This window comes from Neophocaena asiaeorientalis, unplaced genomic scaffold (genome assembly GCF_003031525.2).
Source record: "Neophocaena asiaeorientalis asiaeorientalis breed wild unplaced genomic scaffold, Neophocaena_asiaeorientalis_V1.1 scaffold591, whole genome shotgun sequence".
NCBI classification, from domain to species: Eukaryota; Metazoa; Chordata; class Mammalia; order Artiodactyla; family Phocoenidae; genus Neophocaena; species Neophocaena asiaeorientalis.
This window is the reverse complement of record NW_020173494.1, coordinates 638,269-652,706: the sequence shown is the minus strand read 5'-3', so window position 1 is coordinate 652,706 and position 14,438 is coordinate 638,269. Positions and strand designations below refer to the sequence as shown.

At 36.7% G+C, this 14,438-nt stretch overlaps 1 protein-coding gene and 1 pseudogene across 2 annotated transcripts in view; one reads left to right on the top strand and one right to left on the bottom strand.

The window, feature by feature from the left end:
* The window catches only part of UACA (uveal autoantigen with coiled-coil domains and ankyrin repeats), an 85,667-nt gene that overhangs the window by 16,946 nt on the left and 54,283 nt on the right, over positions 1-14,438 (bottom strand). For both annotated transcript variants that reach the window (XM_024747530.1, XM_024747531.1), the window contains exons 6-13: positions 10,838-10,908; positions 10,628-10,734; positions 7,215-7,396; positions 5,996-6,033; positions 3,236-3,304; positions 2,066-2,173; positions 1,486-1,518; positions 511-609 (exon numbers count right to left, since the gene is read on the bottom strand). In XM_024747530.1, the coding sequence (XP_024603298.1) occupies positions 511-609; positions 1,486-1,518; positions 2,066-2,173; positions 3,236-3,304; positions 5,996-6,033; positions 7,215-7,396; positions 10,628-10,734; positions 10,838-10,908 (707 nt within the window). The remainder of the gene's footprint in view (positions 1-510; positions 610-1,485; positions 1,519-2,065; positions 2,174-3,235; positions 3,305-5,995; positions 6,034-7,214; positions 7,397-10,627; positions 10,735-10,837; positions 10,909-14,438) is intronic.
* LOC112401340 (mitochondrial import receptor subunit TOM20 homolog pseudogene) lies at positions 7,911-8,339 on the top strand (annotated as a pseudogene).

The following is a 14,438-nucleotide window of genomic DNA, read 5'->3' as shown; positions in this document are numbered from 1 at the left end:
AAAACAAAACATAGTCTTGGAAAAACTAAGAGCTAATTGAGTCAACAAAAGATAAGTATATGATCTGAGCCTTATTAACACACTACTCTCACCAAACAAATCCATATATGCACAAGGTCCTTTCTGAGATAATCCTGGGATTACTGCTTTTCACTTAAATGATGCTTTTTATTAACACCGTCATAATCATTGTAATTTTACAGGTAAAAGTATGTCTTGAAAAGGTAAAGATGACAAAGAGGGAGGCTGGGGAAGAGAAACTGGAACTGAACTAAATGTCAGTTTAGTCAATTTCAATGATCTCATTTAACCTTTAAAACAACTCTGTGGAAAAAAGGACAATCACCCCAATTTTGCCAAAGCAACACAAAGCGCAGAGACTTTAAATAAATTGCCCGAGGTCACACTATAAAGAAGAGAGTGATAAAATTCAAATTCAAGCCTGACTTCAAGCCCTTTACCACTGCCCATTATGAGTTACATGAAATAATTTATTGAAGCTTTCTGTACCTCAAAATACTTGAATCTATTTTTCAGAGCCTCAACAGTTCTTAGGCTTTCTTCATGTTGCTTTTCTTTAGCTGCCAAAAGGGACTTCAGCTTTTCTTTCTGAAATGGAAAGAAATAAATACAGAGCAAAATCACCCTGGGCTTGAAATTGTGTTAAAAATGTGTTTTAGAAAATGTGAATTAGAATTACTTTGAGGACTATAGTGAATGAATTCTCTAACCTGGTCAATTTTTTTTTTTTTTAAACGGAACTTTTTTTTTTTTTTTGGCTGTGTTGGGTCTTTGTTGCCATGCGTGAGCTTTCTCTAGCTGCGGCGAGCGGGGGCTACTCTTCCTTGCGGTGTGCAAGCTTCTCATTGTGGTGGCTTCTCTTGTTGCGGAGCACGGGCTCTAGGTGCACAGGCTTCAGTAGTTGTGGCTCGCAGGCTCTAGAGCATAGGCTCAGTAGGTGTGGTGCACGGGGGTAGTTGCCCCGTGGCACGTGGGATCTTCCCAGGCCAGGGATTGAACCCGTGTCCCCTGCATTGGCAGGTGGATTCTTAACCACTGCGCCACCAGGGAAGCCCTGACCTGGTCAATTTTTAACTACTAGTAGAGTTCAAAATTTGTAGAACTATACTAATAATATACGATATACACAAACAATATTATGAAAAATTCAAATTTCTGTGGTTTGTTTTAAATCTTATCATTTTCTCTATAATGCTTAGAATTTTATATCTTTTCGTGAAAAGTTTCATAGAAAATGAGCCATTCAGAGGCTCATTTCAGTAACAAGAAAATGCCTACAATAACCCATGCCACTATACTCAAAACATAATTTTACAGTCACACATAGGTTTTGTTTTTTCCTTTGAGCAATAACCAAAAAGAGAATTCTGTCTCCACGTCAGTTCAGGATTTAAACCTCTACTGCAATGTTATCTTCAATTTACACAACAATTTACAGCTTTAAAGTAAAACTTATCATCCTACCTCACTTTCCAGATCATCAGCAACCATTACTTCCTAAATTTAAAAAGAAGAAGAAATGTATTTTCACTCTTGAAAGTTTATGTTAAAAAGCATGAGCTTAGCAAATATCTTTTAAAAAGACTGGTGCATGTCATTAAGATTGGGGATGAGGCTGTGAGAAGAAAATGCCTATGTGCTACTACTTCTGTGCTCTACATTGTCATTCATGCTTCTCACTAACCAGGTTCAGAAGCACTTTCGATTCTTCTGAGACCCCATCAGTTACTTAAAACTCTTACCTGCTCTTCCTCCTCATGTCTTCTGTCTACTTCTTCCTCTCTAATCCCACAACTCCAATCACAGTTCAGTCCTTTGTCATCACCACAGACCAACAGTGTTCTCTGTTCTTAGATCCGACCTTGTTTCATGTAAAGGTCCTAATAAGATATGACTTTCCACAGGGCAATGACCTGATTTTACCTCCTTTAGCACCTGGCACCATGACTTGCTGTGATGGGCCGTCATTAACAATTCGTTACCGATGATAATGACTCGTAGTAAAACAGTTCTGGATTTTTCTGGTATGACGCAGATTATTTACCTCATTCAGCTGTAGTTGTAAACCATTTACTTTATCCAATAATATTCTCTGTTCCTGCTGAATTTTTCTCAACCTCTCTTTCAGATCTTCATTTTCAATCTCCAGATCCTTAAATAGCAAAGATAACAGGTGCCAGACCAACTTTAAAGGAGCAATTCTTACAGAAGAAATTTCTAAAAGCAGTTCACTATCATAAACAGATATATACATATATAAAACAGCTTTAAGTATAAAGATACAATAATTCCAATGACATTCAAATCATTTAAAATCTATACATGAGAAATAACGCAGAAAATTATAGTCCTATGATTACTAATAAATACAACTATATACAAAGACAGCAAACCATCATGATTCTAATAAATAAGAAATAAAAGCATCATCTGGAAATAGAAAATAGCAGAAGAATATGTCATTTTAACTTTTGCCAAACACCTCTCAAATTTATGAGTTTAACAAAGCATAAGAATATCAATACTTCAGTGCTCTGATAAAACATTTAAGCCTCCAATTGAAGGCTACAGTTCACTTTCTTAACACTACATAGTAAACTATGAAAACCCAAATAAAATGCTTTTGTTTTATCATATGGAAAAGGCTATTCAATTTATATTTTAATGGTATTTCAGTCATAAAATAAACCATTTAATTATGGCTCTTTTTCCAACACAATCCAAATAATAATTATTTTTTGAACACTTTGACAAACATAAAAGGTAAAAAGTGCTATGTGGTTACCGAAATTATTTTTCTTAATCAAAATAAAAAATACTTTAAGAAAAAGTTCAGATTTTGTTTATTTACATTGATAACCATCATTTTTATCACTATAATTAATTTTCTAAAAGGAATACAAATGTATGCTTTATGGCCCCAAACATATTTAAATCAACAAAAACTTACAGAAAGTTATTAAATTATTTACTTCCTAATATATATTAAAACAATACTTCTTGTAAGATAATACTGACTCAAACATTCATATCAAAAGTTAATTCTTTTAGAAGGAATTTGGCAAGAAAGTAGAATCACAAAACATAACAAGCTGCCCTTCCATCCCCTACTCATTTCCCCCGCATTTTTGCTTCCTTTCTTTTCCCCAACCCCACTACAAACAATGCTGGAATTCTTTGCAAAGGAAGATACCAATTTTTTTTTTCTTTTTACCTGAATGTTTTGATGCTCCCTCTGATCTGATTTCATATTTACTTCATCTAGCATCTGCGTCAAATTTCGCTTTGGTAAAACATAAGAAAACACAGGTTAGCAAGTATGAGAATATAGAAAAGTACATTTTCCTCAATAGGCAATACACCCAATTAGTGGTTTTCTGTTTATCCAAGTTTAAATTTTGCTGTACAAAACACAAGGTGGCAGTGTTTCCACTTAAAACTCCAAATGGAAAGCATCTTTAAGGATATAGGTTTTAAATAAATCAAGTATAATCTATTTTTTAAATACTAAAAAAACAACAGAATTTAAAACCCCTACTGCTAAGTATTTATTTTAACCAAAGTCACCAAATTTTAAAAAGGAGAATTTGTACTAGAGGCAAAACTCACGTTGTACTATAAAGCATCAGCTACCATTCCCCAAAGAAGAATTTGGTGTTTAAAAAGAGGAGGCGGGGGGGAGTTACATTAATGTTGAGAGAAAATATGGAAATTACTTCTTTGAGTACTGATGAGATAAAATATCAAAGGGTGTGATAAAAAAGAGATAGACAATCCACTGACTAAAGCTATATAAAAGATTTCTAAATGACTTGGTTGGGTACATGATCTGTTTTTGTACACTTACTGCTTTGAAACTTTATTCCAGCTTAGAGATTTGCTTTAATAAAAGCACAATACAATCACTAAACAAGAGATAAAATAACTTTTTTGCCCAAATTGATCCTTAAATCTACACAATAATTTAGAAAGGTATTTCTTCCTTTTTGAGAGCTAAAGAAACAAAACGTGAATGCTTTAATTTTCCAAGATAATTTTATGTTCCACATTATTTGTTGACTCATGTGTTTAAACTATCGTACTAATGAGCTTGGATTTAGAATTAGAGGAACAAGTTCCCATTAAGACGATGCTCTGTATCCACGATTTGGCCCAAACTACATGTCTAGCCTCATTCCTTCTACCAAAGGGCCGTTCTTGATGTGGAATCTGACCAGTCTCATCATACGTACCACTTTCAGCCCCTGCCTTCCCTTCTGGTCTCTGGTTCCTGTCACTCTGCCCCTCTACTGCCCCACGGGCATGTTAAACATGCTCCTTCATCAGGGGCTTGGTACTTGCCCTTCCCTCTGCCCTTGAGGCTTCACCCACAGAGCCGCTGGCTCCCTCCTCACTTCCTTCAGACCTCTGCTAGAATGTCAGTCACTTCCTGACCACACCATCTAAAATAGCTTCCCGCCCTCTCCCTCTTCGTTCCCTAATCCTGTTCTGCTTGTCTTCAGAGCATCTGCCATGGTGCTAAATACCCATCTGGTTACTGTTCATCTCTCTCACTGGGCTGGGAGCTCCATGAGGGCAGGGAATTTGAACGCTGATATCCCCAGCACTTAGAACAGTAATGGGCATATAGTAAGTAACTGAATACATCTTATTTTTTTAAACTATACTGTAGGCTTCTTGATAACAAGGATTATATGTCCCTTAGTACACAAACAAATCCTATTTACAGCAGATATTTTTAAATGTATTTAATTAACAACTGAAACAAATGAGTTTTACTGTTCTTAGCAGAATATTAACTCCATGAATTCATTCAGATAATTCCTATTCATTTAGATACCATTCCCATATTAATATTCAATAATTCTTTCTTTTAAATACATGTATATTTCAGAAATCGTTTTTCTCTTAATATGTGTGAGATGCCTGGTATTGATATAAGAGGGCACATTTTATTTCCCTCTACACCCACTTAGGTTATCTGAGGAATGGGAGAAAAGGCTGAAACAGCTGCTCCAGATGGGAAAGAAAAGTGACAGCAGATATGACCCATGCAGGGACGTATTACTTAATTGTGATGGACTGAAAAGGAAGCATGCTTTCATACAGCTTTCAAATTTAGGTGCGAGCTACAGAAATGATACAGAATGATGACAGGATGGTTCAGAAGGTACCTGATTACTTCTCTTCAGGGTTTGGAAGTGCTCAGGTCCCTCTCATTAGAGAAAAGCTGAAAGCCTGGAAGGGGACAGTCAGCAGAAGAGGAGAGCTGCCTACACTAGCTTTGGGTGAGATGGTTTAAGAGTGCGCAAAGCAACCCCACACACTTTAACTCGAAGAGATCAGGGGAAATGATTAGACATCTACTGAGACTGAGACACAAAACCAGGGTTAAATAGTGATTTGATAATAAACTTAGTGCAAGGTATGAATTATTTCACGTATTGTGTTTTTTTTTTTAAGTCAAATCCTCATTAAATTAAATACAGCAAAAAAAGAAAAAGAAATCAAAATGTTAACAGTGGCATTGAAATCACATATATCATCAGTTTTGAATTCTGTTTTCTTCATTTCTTATTGCTTGGAAGAATTTTCCCACATCAGGGGATATTCGACTCTGTTACTAAGGGAGAATAGGAGAAAACTGTCTAGGGTCTACCAAGCTAATATTCATCATCAAAGAAACTCAACAAGGTGCAATATTCCATACTTGAAAAGGCTGGATGTTCAAGACCAGCAATCAGGAGTCTACTTATTTCCCATTGGATACATTCATTGTAATTAAGACCCATTGTCTCAAGCTGAGTGACAGTGCCTGGATAAAGCCTCAGGATCTCATGACCTAGATTCTACATGGGCATGATTAACTGGGAAGAGAGAACGGCATGCATTTAAACTCAAAACCGTTATATATAACCATTACCCAGGTTTACTCAACACTACTTAAACTGCACAATATACATAATTTTTTAACCTGTTGTAAAGATGGTCCTTTCTTCCAAACTTCTCTCCCTGAAGATTTAAAGAGAGGGAAAGGGAGGAGAAAGAGGAACAGTGAAACGGCAGGTTAACTTGGGTAGATTTGCATTCACCAATTATGTAATTAAGTCAATATTAAAGAAATAAATTTTTAAGTTTCTTTTGAAGTTTACGACCTTACAGTTAAAACAACAATGAAATATCACTTTTGCCTATCTAATTGGCAAAGTATTTTTTTTTTCCTATGACAACATCCCTGTAGATGATATTTAATGCCAGGGAGGGGAGACAGGTGAAAAATACAAAAGTTAAAACATCCTAAATTAGAAGGCAACTTTTCGATATATATTAAAAGCTTAAAAAAATGTGCATAACCTGAAACCTCTTAATTCAATTTCTAGGAAGTTATCCTAAGGGTATAATCAAAATATGCTAAAATATTTATGCATGACAGTCACTAAATGGTTATTTATACTAGTAAAAACTGTATAAACAACTTAAATGACACCTATAGAAAACTGCTTAATTAAATTAAACTTAGATGGAATTTTATGTATCAATAAAAATCATACTGTAGAAAAAATATTTATTTATGAGGCAAAAGTCTTCGAACTATATTACACAAAAAGTAATCTACAGCTTACTACAGGTGACCTCAATTTTATGCATAGAGAGAAGACTGGAAAGATATTCCTCAAAATGTTAGTAGAGGCTCCTCAGTGGTAGAATGAGTGGTTGATTTTACTTGCTGTGCTTTCCAATTTCTCTTTAATAAGCATACGAAAATACTTGGCACAAGTATTCAATAAATCTTACTTGAATATTTTAAATACATGTTTAAACAATGATTCTTTCTTTAAAACTTTTTAAGTACAAGAGCTTAAGCACTTCACCCCTCCTCATCAAAAAATATATATTAGCAAAACACTTTATTTGGCTCTTTCTTTTCAGTTCTTAAATTACTCCACAGTAGAGTAGGGTTGACTGGATAAACTGGACAATAAATGTAACACACACTGCCTCAAAACAAGTGACTATAATGTAAAACCGCACAGCTGGGGCAGAGAGGGAGATGGGGCAGAGAGGGAGATGAACCAATACTGCTTATTGTAAGGAGTGTTTTGCCTCTTACGAACTGTAGCTCTACCACCTAAATCTTTAAAAGCTGCTCTTTATTAACTAGCACTTTTCTAGTGACAGAAAACTGCTGGTACCTTTGCTGGTATTTTCTGATGCAGTCTTCAGTAAGGTTAGAATGTCCAGATTGTCACCAATTCTTGCATAGTAAGAACTATCATGGCCAAGGGCATCCAGCAAGGTTACATCAGCACCATTTCTGATTAAGACTTCTACTGCATCTTTGCAACCATACTCGCAACCTAGCATGAGAGCAGTCCTAGAAGGCAAGATGGAAGAATAAAAGACCTTGAGAAGGATCAAAAAAAAATATTTCAGAAATCTCTTTCAGAGGTCCCCTTCTTAAAGAACAGATATTACTTTAAAAAGCCACGTTGTTATAGACACAGATTTGACTTCATATTTTTATCTTATATTTTAACTCCATTGCATTTATAAAAAACATTTGTTTTGTGTCTTAGTTTGCAGAGCTAACATTTTACATCTACCTACACACATTTGTTACTTCTACTACCAAATTAACCTCCTTTATTCCAGTCCTTCTATGTACTACAAGTTAATTGCCACAAAGATCTTCCACAACTGATACTGTCACCTTATCTGTGCAAAACCTACAATGATAAACCCAAGCTATTTAAATCACTTTGCAGGCCTTTCCGCCTCCCTCGTGGTGGGTGGCAGGACAGAGTGGCACAGTCCTTTCCAAGGGTTCTCGGCCAAGGGCTTCATCGTGGGCCCTGCTGCCGCCAACCCCACTCCTCTTTGGAGAGAAGATGGAGGGTCGGAACAGCGCCATCTCCGCCAGTGTGTGCGGGGCCCTTTTCATTGGGTACTGCATTAACCTTGACCCCAAGAGATGGAGTGATCCTAACTTCAAGAACAGGCTGCGAGAACGAAGAAAGAAACAGAAGCCTGCCAAGGAGAGAAATGGACTTTCCAAGTTACCTAACCTTAAAGATGCTGAAGCCGTTCAGAAATTCTTCCTTGAAGAAATACAGCTTGCAAGAGTTACTAGCTCAAGGTGAATATGAGAAGGGTGTTGACCGTCTGACAAATGCAATTGCTGTGTGTGGACGGCCACAGCAGTTACTGCAAGTGTTGCAGCAAACTCTTCCACCACCAGTGTTCCAGATGCTTCTGACTAAGCTCCCAACAATTAGAGAACTGTAAGTGCTCAGAGCTTGGCTGAAGATGTGGAATGAGAAACAAATGTCAATATAATAATCTCAATTTAAAAATATTTTAAAAATCTTAACTTGAAAGATGATCAGCTCTGGGGGAGTAAGGGCAAATAAGCTTGTTATGGACTGTCCTACACTGAAATTTACCAAAGTTAATTTTTACTTTGTGTAGATCCATTTGTCTGTTTTATTGATTTTCCCAGTGAAAAGTGTATTTTGTTAGAGAGGTTTTCATTTTATAAATACACTATCAGTTACTGAAAAAAATAAAATAAATAAATCACTTTGTGAACTGAACCACATCATGCAAACGTCACCAATGAATCCCTTCTATTCCAAAACAAGAATCAGATTCCTATTCCTGATTTCTCTCTTTAGAAGAGCCTTTCTTCTCCTACACATCTCCTTCACATTTTCACACTTAATTTTAAAATTTGCCTTCTCAAATAAATCTTCTTTTTTTGTTGTTGTACGCGGGCCTCTCACCGTTGTGGCCTCTCCCGTTGAGGAGCACAGGCTCCGGACGCGCAGGCTCAGCGGCCACGGCTCACGGGCCCAGTCGCTCCGCGGCATGTGGGATCCTCCCGGACTGGGCCACGAACCCTTGTCCCCTGCATCGGCAGGCGGACTCTCAACCACTGCGTCACCAGGGAAGCCCTCAAATAAACCTTCTTTGATTAACCCCATTATCATGGACCACTGGTTTATTCTGCCATGATAGAATCGTCAGCACTCAAACATTTAACAGTATGATTGGCAGATCATAATAATGCAACAATTAAATCATCATGGAAATTTAGAAGTACTCTAGAAATTCTCTATTTTTACTGCTGAGGCAACCAACACTTAATGAAATGAAGTGACTTATCCTATATATGACTCTGTCTTCAATTGTGAATATTGAATTTCATACGGAAACTGGTTTTTGCCTTTATTTGATGTCTGTTCTATTCCTCTTTTATACTCCCCGGTAGTTGCTGGAATGCAGTTTTACATAAAACAGGCATTAACAAATTTTTTATTATAAGGGAAAAAATGTTATAGGTAAGACAGGAAGAAAGAAAAGAAACTTGAATACAGAGTGTCAGAAACAGATTTTAATTTACCTTTAAAACCATTTGATATGTAGTCTAAATATAATACACATTGCCCTATCACACTGGTTTTTTTGTGAAGTTCCAATGAAATAACACAGACAAACATACTTGGAACAATATGTATACTTGGAAAAATATGTATACGTGGATCAGCCAGATCACCCCTTTCTGATCCTAAAATTTATTTTTCAATCAAATTTCAATCAAATCATGCTTGGAGCCAGATCATAGTATCACAAAAACAAAGTAATATAAAAAAAGCCACTTTCTTAAAAATCACATTAATGATTTAATTGCTTAAGAATTTCCTCCTTTGAGATGCCTGAACAATGAAAACAATGAGAGCTATAAAATCTGACATCCAAAAACTAATTATACTTATCTACTTCCAGTGAACTACAAACAACAGAATACGTGTTTAGAAGAATAAAAGTAACTGAAAAGAAACCAACAATTTTACCAGTAATCATCTATACAATCTCAGAAACTTGTCATAAATTACGGTAATGCTTCAACTGGTGGAAGGGATGTATTTCAGATACTTTGTTGTCAGAAACTCCGTGACTATAAACATCAGAATTATAATATAGCAAGCAGCATGATACACTAGACCCAGAAAAGAGGACAGAGAGAATTACAGATAGAAATTGTTAGTGCACACCAACTAAAATAACATCAAATACAGGTGCAGAGATAAATTGATGAAATCTGTATCGGGGTACAGAAATGAACTCAGTTTCAAAGAAGGAGGTGGCATTGTGCCCAGCAGAAAGGAGAGAAAACACCTTGAGAAAATCTACACTGAAACATGTCAAGCTCCAGGACACGCAAGCACTCCCTTACTCTCAAAAGATTCACTAATGAAGATGTAGAGACTATAAATGTCATTTTTTATTCTTCTTCCTTATTTGAGCCCATTTCATTAAAGATTATTTTATAAGCTCAAAATAACTAGGATATAATTACTCTTTTCTTCAGTTCTTTGACCTGAACACAGGCCATAATCACTGCCTGTATTTCGAGTTTACCCTGTCATCATCCCCCATTTCCCTCTCCCTCCTTCTTCAGCCAACTCTGAAGAGTAATAAGAAGTGAGTGCTAATTCCAAGGAAGGGAGAACCACAGGGGATAGAAAGGCCAAGTCACAGCAGCAGAGCTTCAGGATCACTGTGCATCGAGCTGGTGTCTGGGGAGCCGTGATAAAAGAATTACCTGTTTTGTTTGTCTCTGGAATTAATATCCGCCCCTCTATCTATCAGCAGTTGACATATTGTTGGCCTACACATCTGAGTAGCCAGAACAAGTGGCGTCCGCCCATCCTAAGCAACAAGAAAAATAAGACAGCATTCAGACAACGAGTCTCCCAAAACATGAAAGTCAGAATACATGAGTTGAAATGAGAATAAACATAAACTGACTTACTACATCTCTGGTATTCACTGAGGCCCCGTGGTCGCAGAGCAGCTGTATGCTAGAAGGACAGTCTGCCATAGCTTTGAGGAACAAAGGAAAATGATAAATGGTGAACATCTGTTGGTAGCACGTGGTGTTTTGCTAGACCCGTATAAGGCCTAAATTCTTCAATCCCTGAAGTACTAAACTTCACATCCTTCACTCTCAGTTTAGCATTATAAGCATTGATTTTTCTATCTGAAAATGGATTAGACAAGACCATTTTGTAAATTTTGTATAATTTATTAGGACCAAGGAACACTGTCACTCTTGCAGAGGACAAGAATATACTGCTGTGCTAAGGGTAACCACTGATAATGAAAATCACACTTAAACTTTCTATTTATAGTATATTTTAAAGTATGGCTATAACTTACTGAATCCTTGAAGTGTTAGTGCAGTTTTTTAAAAAGAATCATATACTTTTTTCTTTATAGAAGACCCTCAGTAAATAAAGTATGATTCATACAATTTATATTTCCTTTTCAAAACAGAAACTGCAATGTCTGCCCTTGATGCAAAAGCAGGGTCATTTTGCTAAAAATTATATTATAAAATCACATGATGCCTCTTCTCTGATCAACACTAGAGTTCATATCAGGAAAAAAGTGGTCAAATTCATAAAGTACGATTGTGTTTATACTTCCCACGAGTTTTTATAAAAGTTTTATAAGTTGATATTAGTTTATTTGCACAAAAAAGTACTAAGTCAGTGTTCTTTTTTTTTTTTTGGTGCAATTCAATAAAGTAAAACCAAACATACATTAAAAAATCAAGTCAATTTTTCATTTCTGATGTCTTTAATCCAGAAAGTCTTTTATATAAAATATATAATCAATCTTAAAAAAAAGATAAATTGAAACTGAATACATTAATTCAGAAATTATAAAATAACAACCATTCAGGCCCAATTAAAAATAAGAAGGAAAAAATGTAAAGCATAAAAAATTCCAGAGTTATACTATACTGAACAAATCAAGTCAGTATTAAAGGTGCGATGATGGAGAATGCCAGCCGTTCATCCTTGTTCCATGGTAATACAACTGTGTTGGGCACAGGGTGGCTCACCTAGACCACAGTTCCCAGTCTCCTTTGCATGAAGGCATGACCACATGAGTTAGATCATGCCAATGGAGTCTGACATGAGGGACATGTGCTACCTTCTGAGTCTAGGGCTTTAAAAAGTGGTTATACATTCTTCCGTAATCTTTCTCCTTCCTGCTAGCAGGATAACAGGTACCTATTATCAGCTTCAGCCTTAAAGATGAGGACAACACCCCCAGGCAATGGTAGAACTGCAAAATAGAAGAAATCTGGGTCCCTGAATGACTATATGAAGCAGAGGTACAAGCCAATCTGCTCATTAGGGCTGTGACATGAAGGAAATAAATTCTCTCTGTGTGTGTGTGTGTGTGTGTGTGTTTTTAAAGCAAATGTTATTTTATTTTGTCATAGCAGTATAATCTTTTTTTTTTTTTTTAGCAGTATAATCTTATCTCTAACCAAGACAAAAATTGCTATCAGGAGTCAGGTGCTGTTGTTAACAGATACCTAAATTATACAGCACTGGTTTAGTGGTTGGGTACTAGGTGGTCAGTAAACATATTTCAGGCTAGAAACCTTGTGACTTTTCTCATACTGTGGCAAAACATTTGATAGATCTATCATCTGTGCTAATTTACAAGGTACACTGTGTGACTATGGAGCCTTTCTAGGTGAAGCAATAGAAAAGAGCCCAAATTTTAGGGCATATTGGCGGCTGCTTACTGCTTTTAGTAAGAAAGAGATGAGGTCAACAAGAAAGAGATGAGGTCAAGCAAGAATTAGTTATGAACACAGATGGAAGGGAATAGTTTCTAGATATTTGGGACCTCACAGGTATAGAGAAGCCAATTGTTTCTCTATACCAAACAGCAAGATATAAAACTATTGTTGGTCACAACTTTTCTCAAAGACAGCCCAATAAGGAAAAATGAAAACAAAAACAAAAAAACCAGATCCAGTCCTGGAATAAAGATCAGATTGAGGATACTACATTCCCATCCAAGACTATTATTTCAGATGGCTTTGAGGTGGCAGTATTAAAATGAACAAATGAACTTATTTACAAAACAGAAGTAGAGTCACGGATGTAGAAAACAAACTTATGGTTACCAGGGGACGGGGTTGGGGGGGATAAATTGGGAGATTGGGATTGACATAACACACTACTATATATAAACTAGATAACTAATAAGGACCTACTGTATAGCACAGGGAACTCTATTCAATACTCTGTAATGGCCTATATGGAAAAAGAATCTAAAAAAGGAGTAGGTATGTGTATATGTATAAGTGATTCACTTCATTGTACACCTGAAACTAATTTTAAAAAAAACTCTGTAAATTAACCTAATGTTCTACACAGTATTGAACATTTTATAAATAAATTTTCTAAATTTTGGTTAAAAAAATAAAATAAAATGAGGTAGAGAATCATAAGTCCAGAAATAAAAACAAGAAATAAAGGAGGGTTAAGAACTTTATGTCCAGAAAATAAATGGTTCCTGACATATGGAAGTGGCTGGCAACAAATAGGCCAGAAACCTACCAAGGTTTTGAGGGAATGCACTACCCCAAAACCCAAAAGCCCAGTCAGCTAAAACTAATAACTCTTCCTGTGCTTAAGCTGCCTATATAGAGAGCATACTTTCCAACATCCAATTTACCTGTGATCTTGGAGGATAATGGACAAGAACCTCCCAGAAGGCAGAGCTAGGGCCCACAGATGACAATAAGGGATTTCTCCTAGGAAACAAAACCGGGGGGCACCTGAAGGAGCTAACCAAGAAATTTACTCCAAGATCTCAGTTGAAAGGCTTTGCAAGTTTTGCTCAGCAGTATTTGAAACCTGCTGTTGAATAGTGACTGCTGTGTATTCCCCAGTTCTCCTGTTTCCAAAAGGGAGTCTTTATTTTACTTATCCTGTTCTCGCTGCATCACTATATTGTGAGAAGCAGATCTCTTTTCTTTGAGTTTACAAACTGTTGGACCATGAAGAGCCATTTCAGAGCCAAAAATACACAAGTGCACGTCACCCAGAAATCCCAGACTTTGAGGTGGCTTCAGTGACTGAATTGGTTACGTATCCTCTCCCTTGGGATGGGGATAATGTTCTATGTGTGGGAAGGAGGGGCTGCAGGAATATCTGGAAGGCCAGAGGGCTGGACTGCGGCAATTGTTACCAAAATTTGTTCTCCCCTTCTTCTACAGTGTGGCAGCTCGGCCATGACTAGTTATCTTGAGATTACATTTCTGGGCCTCCTTTACAGATAAATACAACCAACTGACTTTGCTCTTATTGATGGATTATGAGTAGAGGGCTATTTACCACTTCCAAATCTGGGCCTCAGACTGTGGGCATGCGCTCCTCCTATTCTCCTTCCCTTTCCTGCCAGCTGGAACGCAGATATGACTACAACCCTGCTGCAATGACATTGCTGAGGAAGATACCAGAGGAAAGTGGAGCAACAAGATGGAAAGAATTCAGTTCATGAATGACCTCAAGCCACCTGCCAACCTATACCACTCC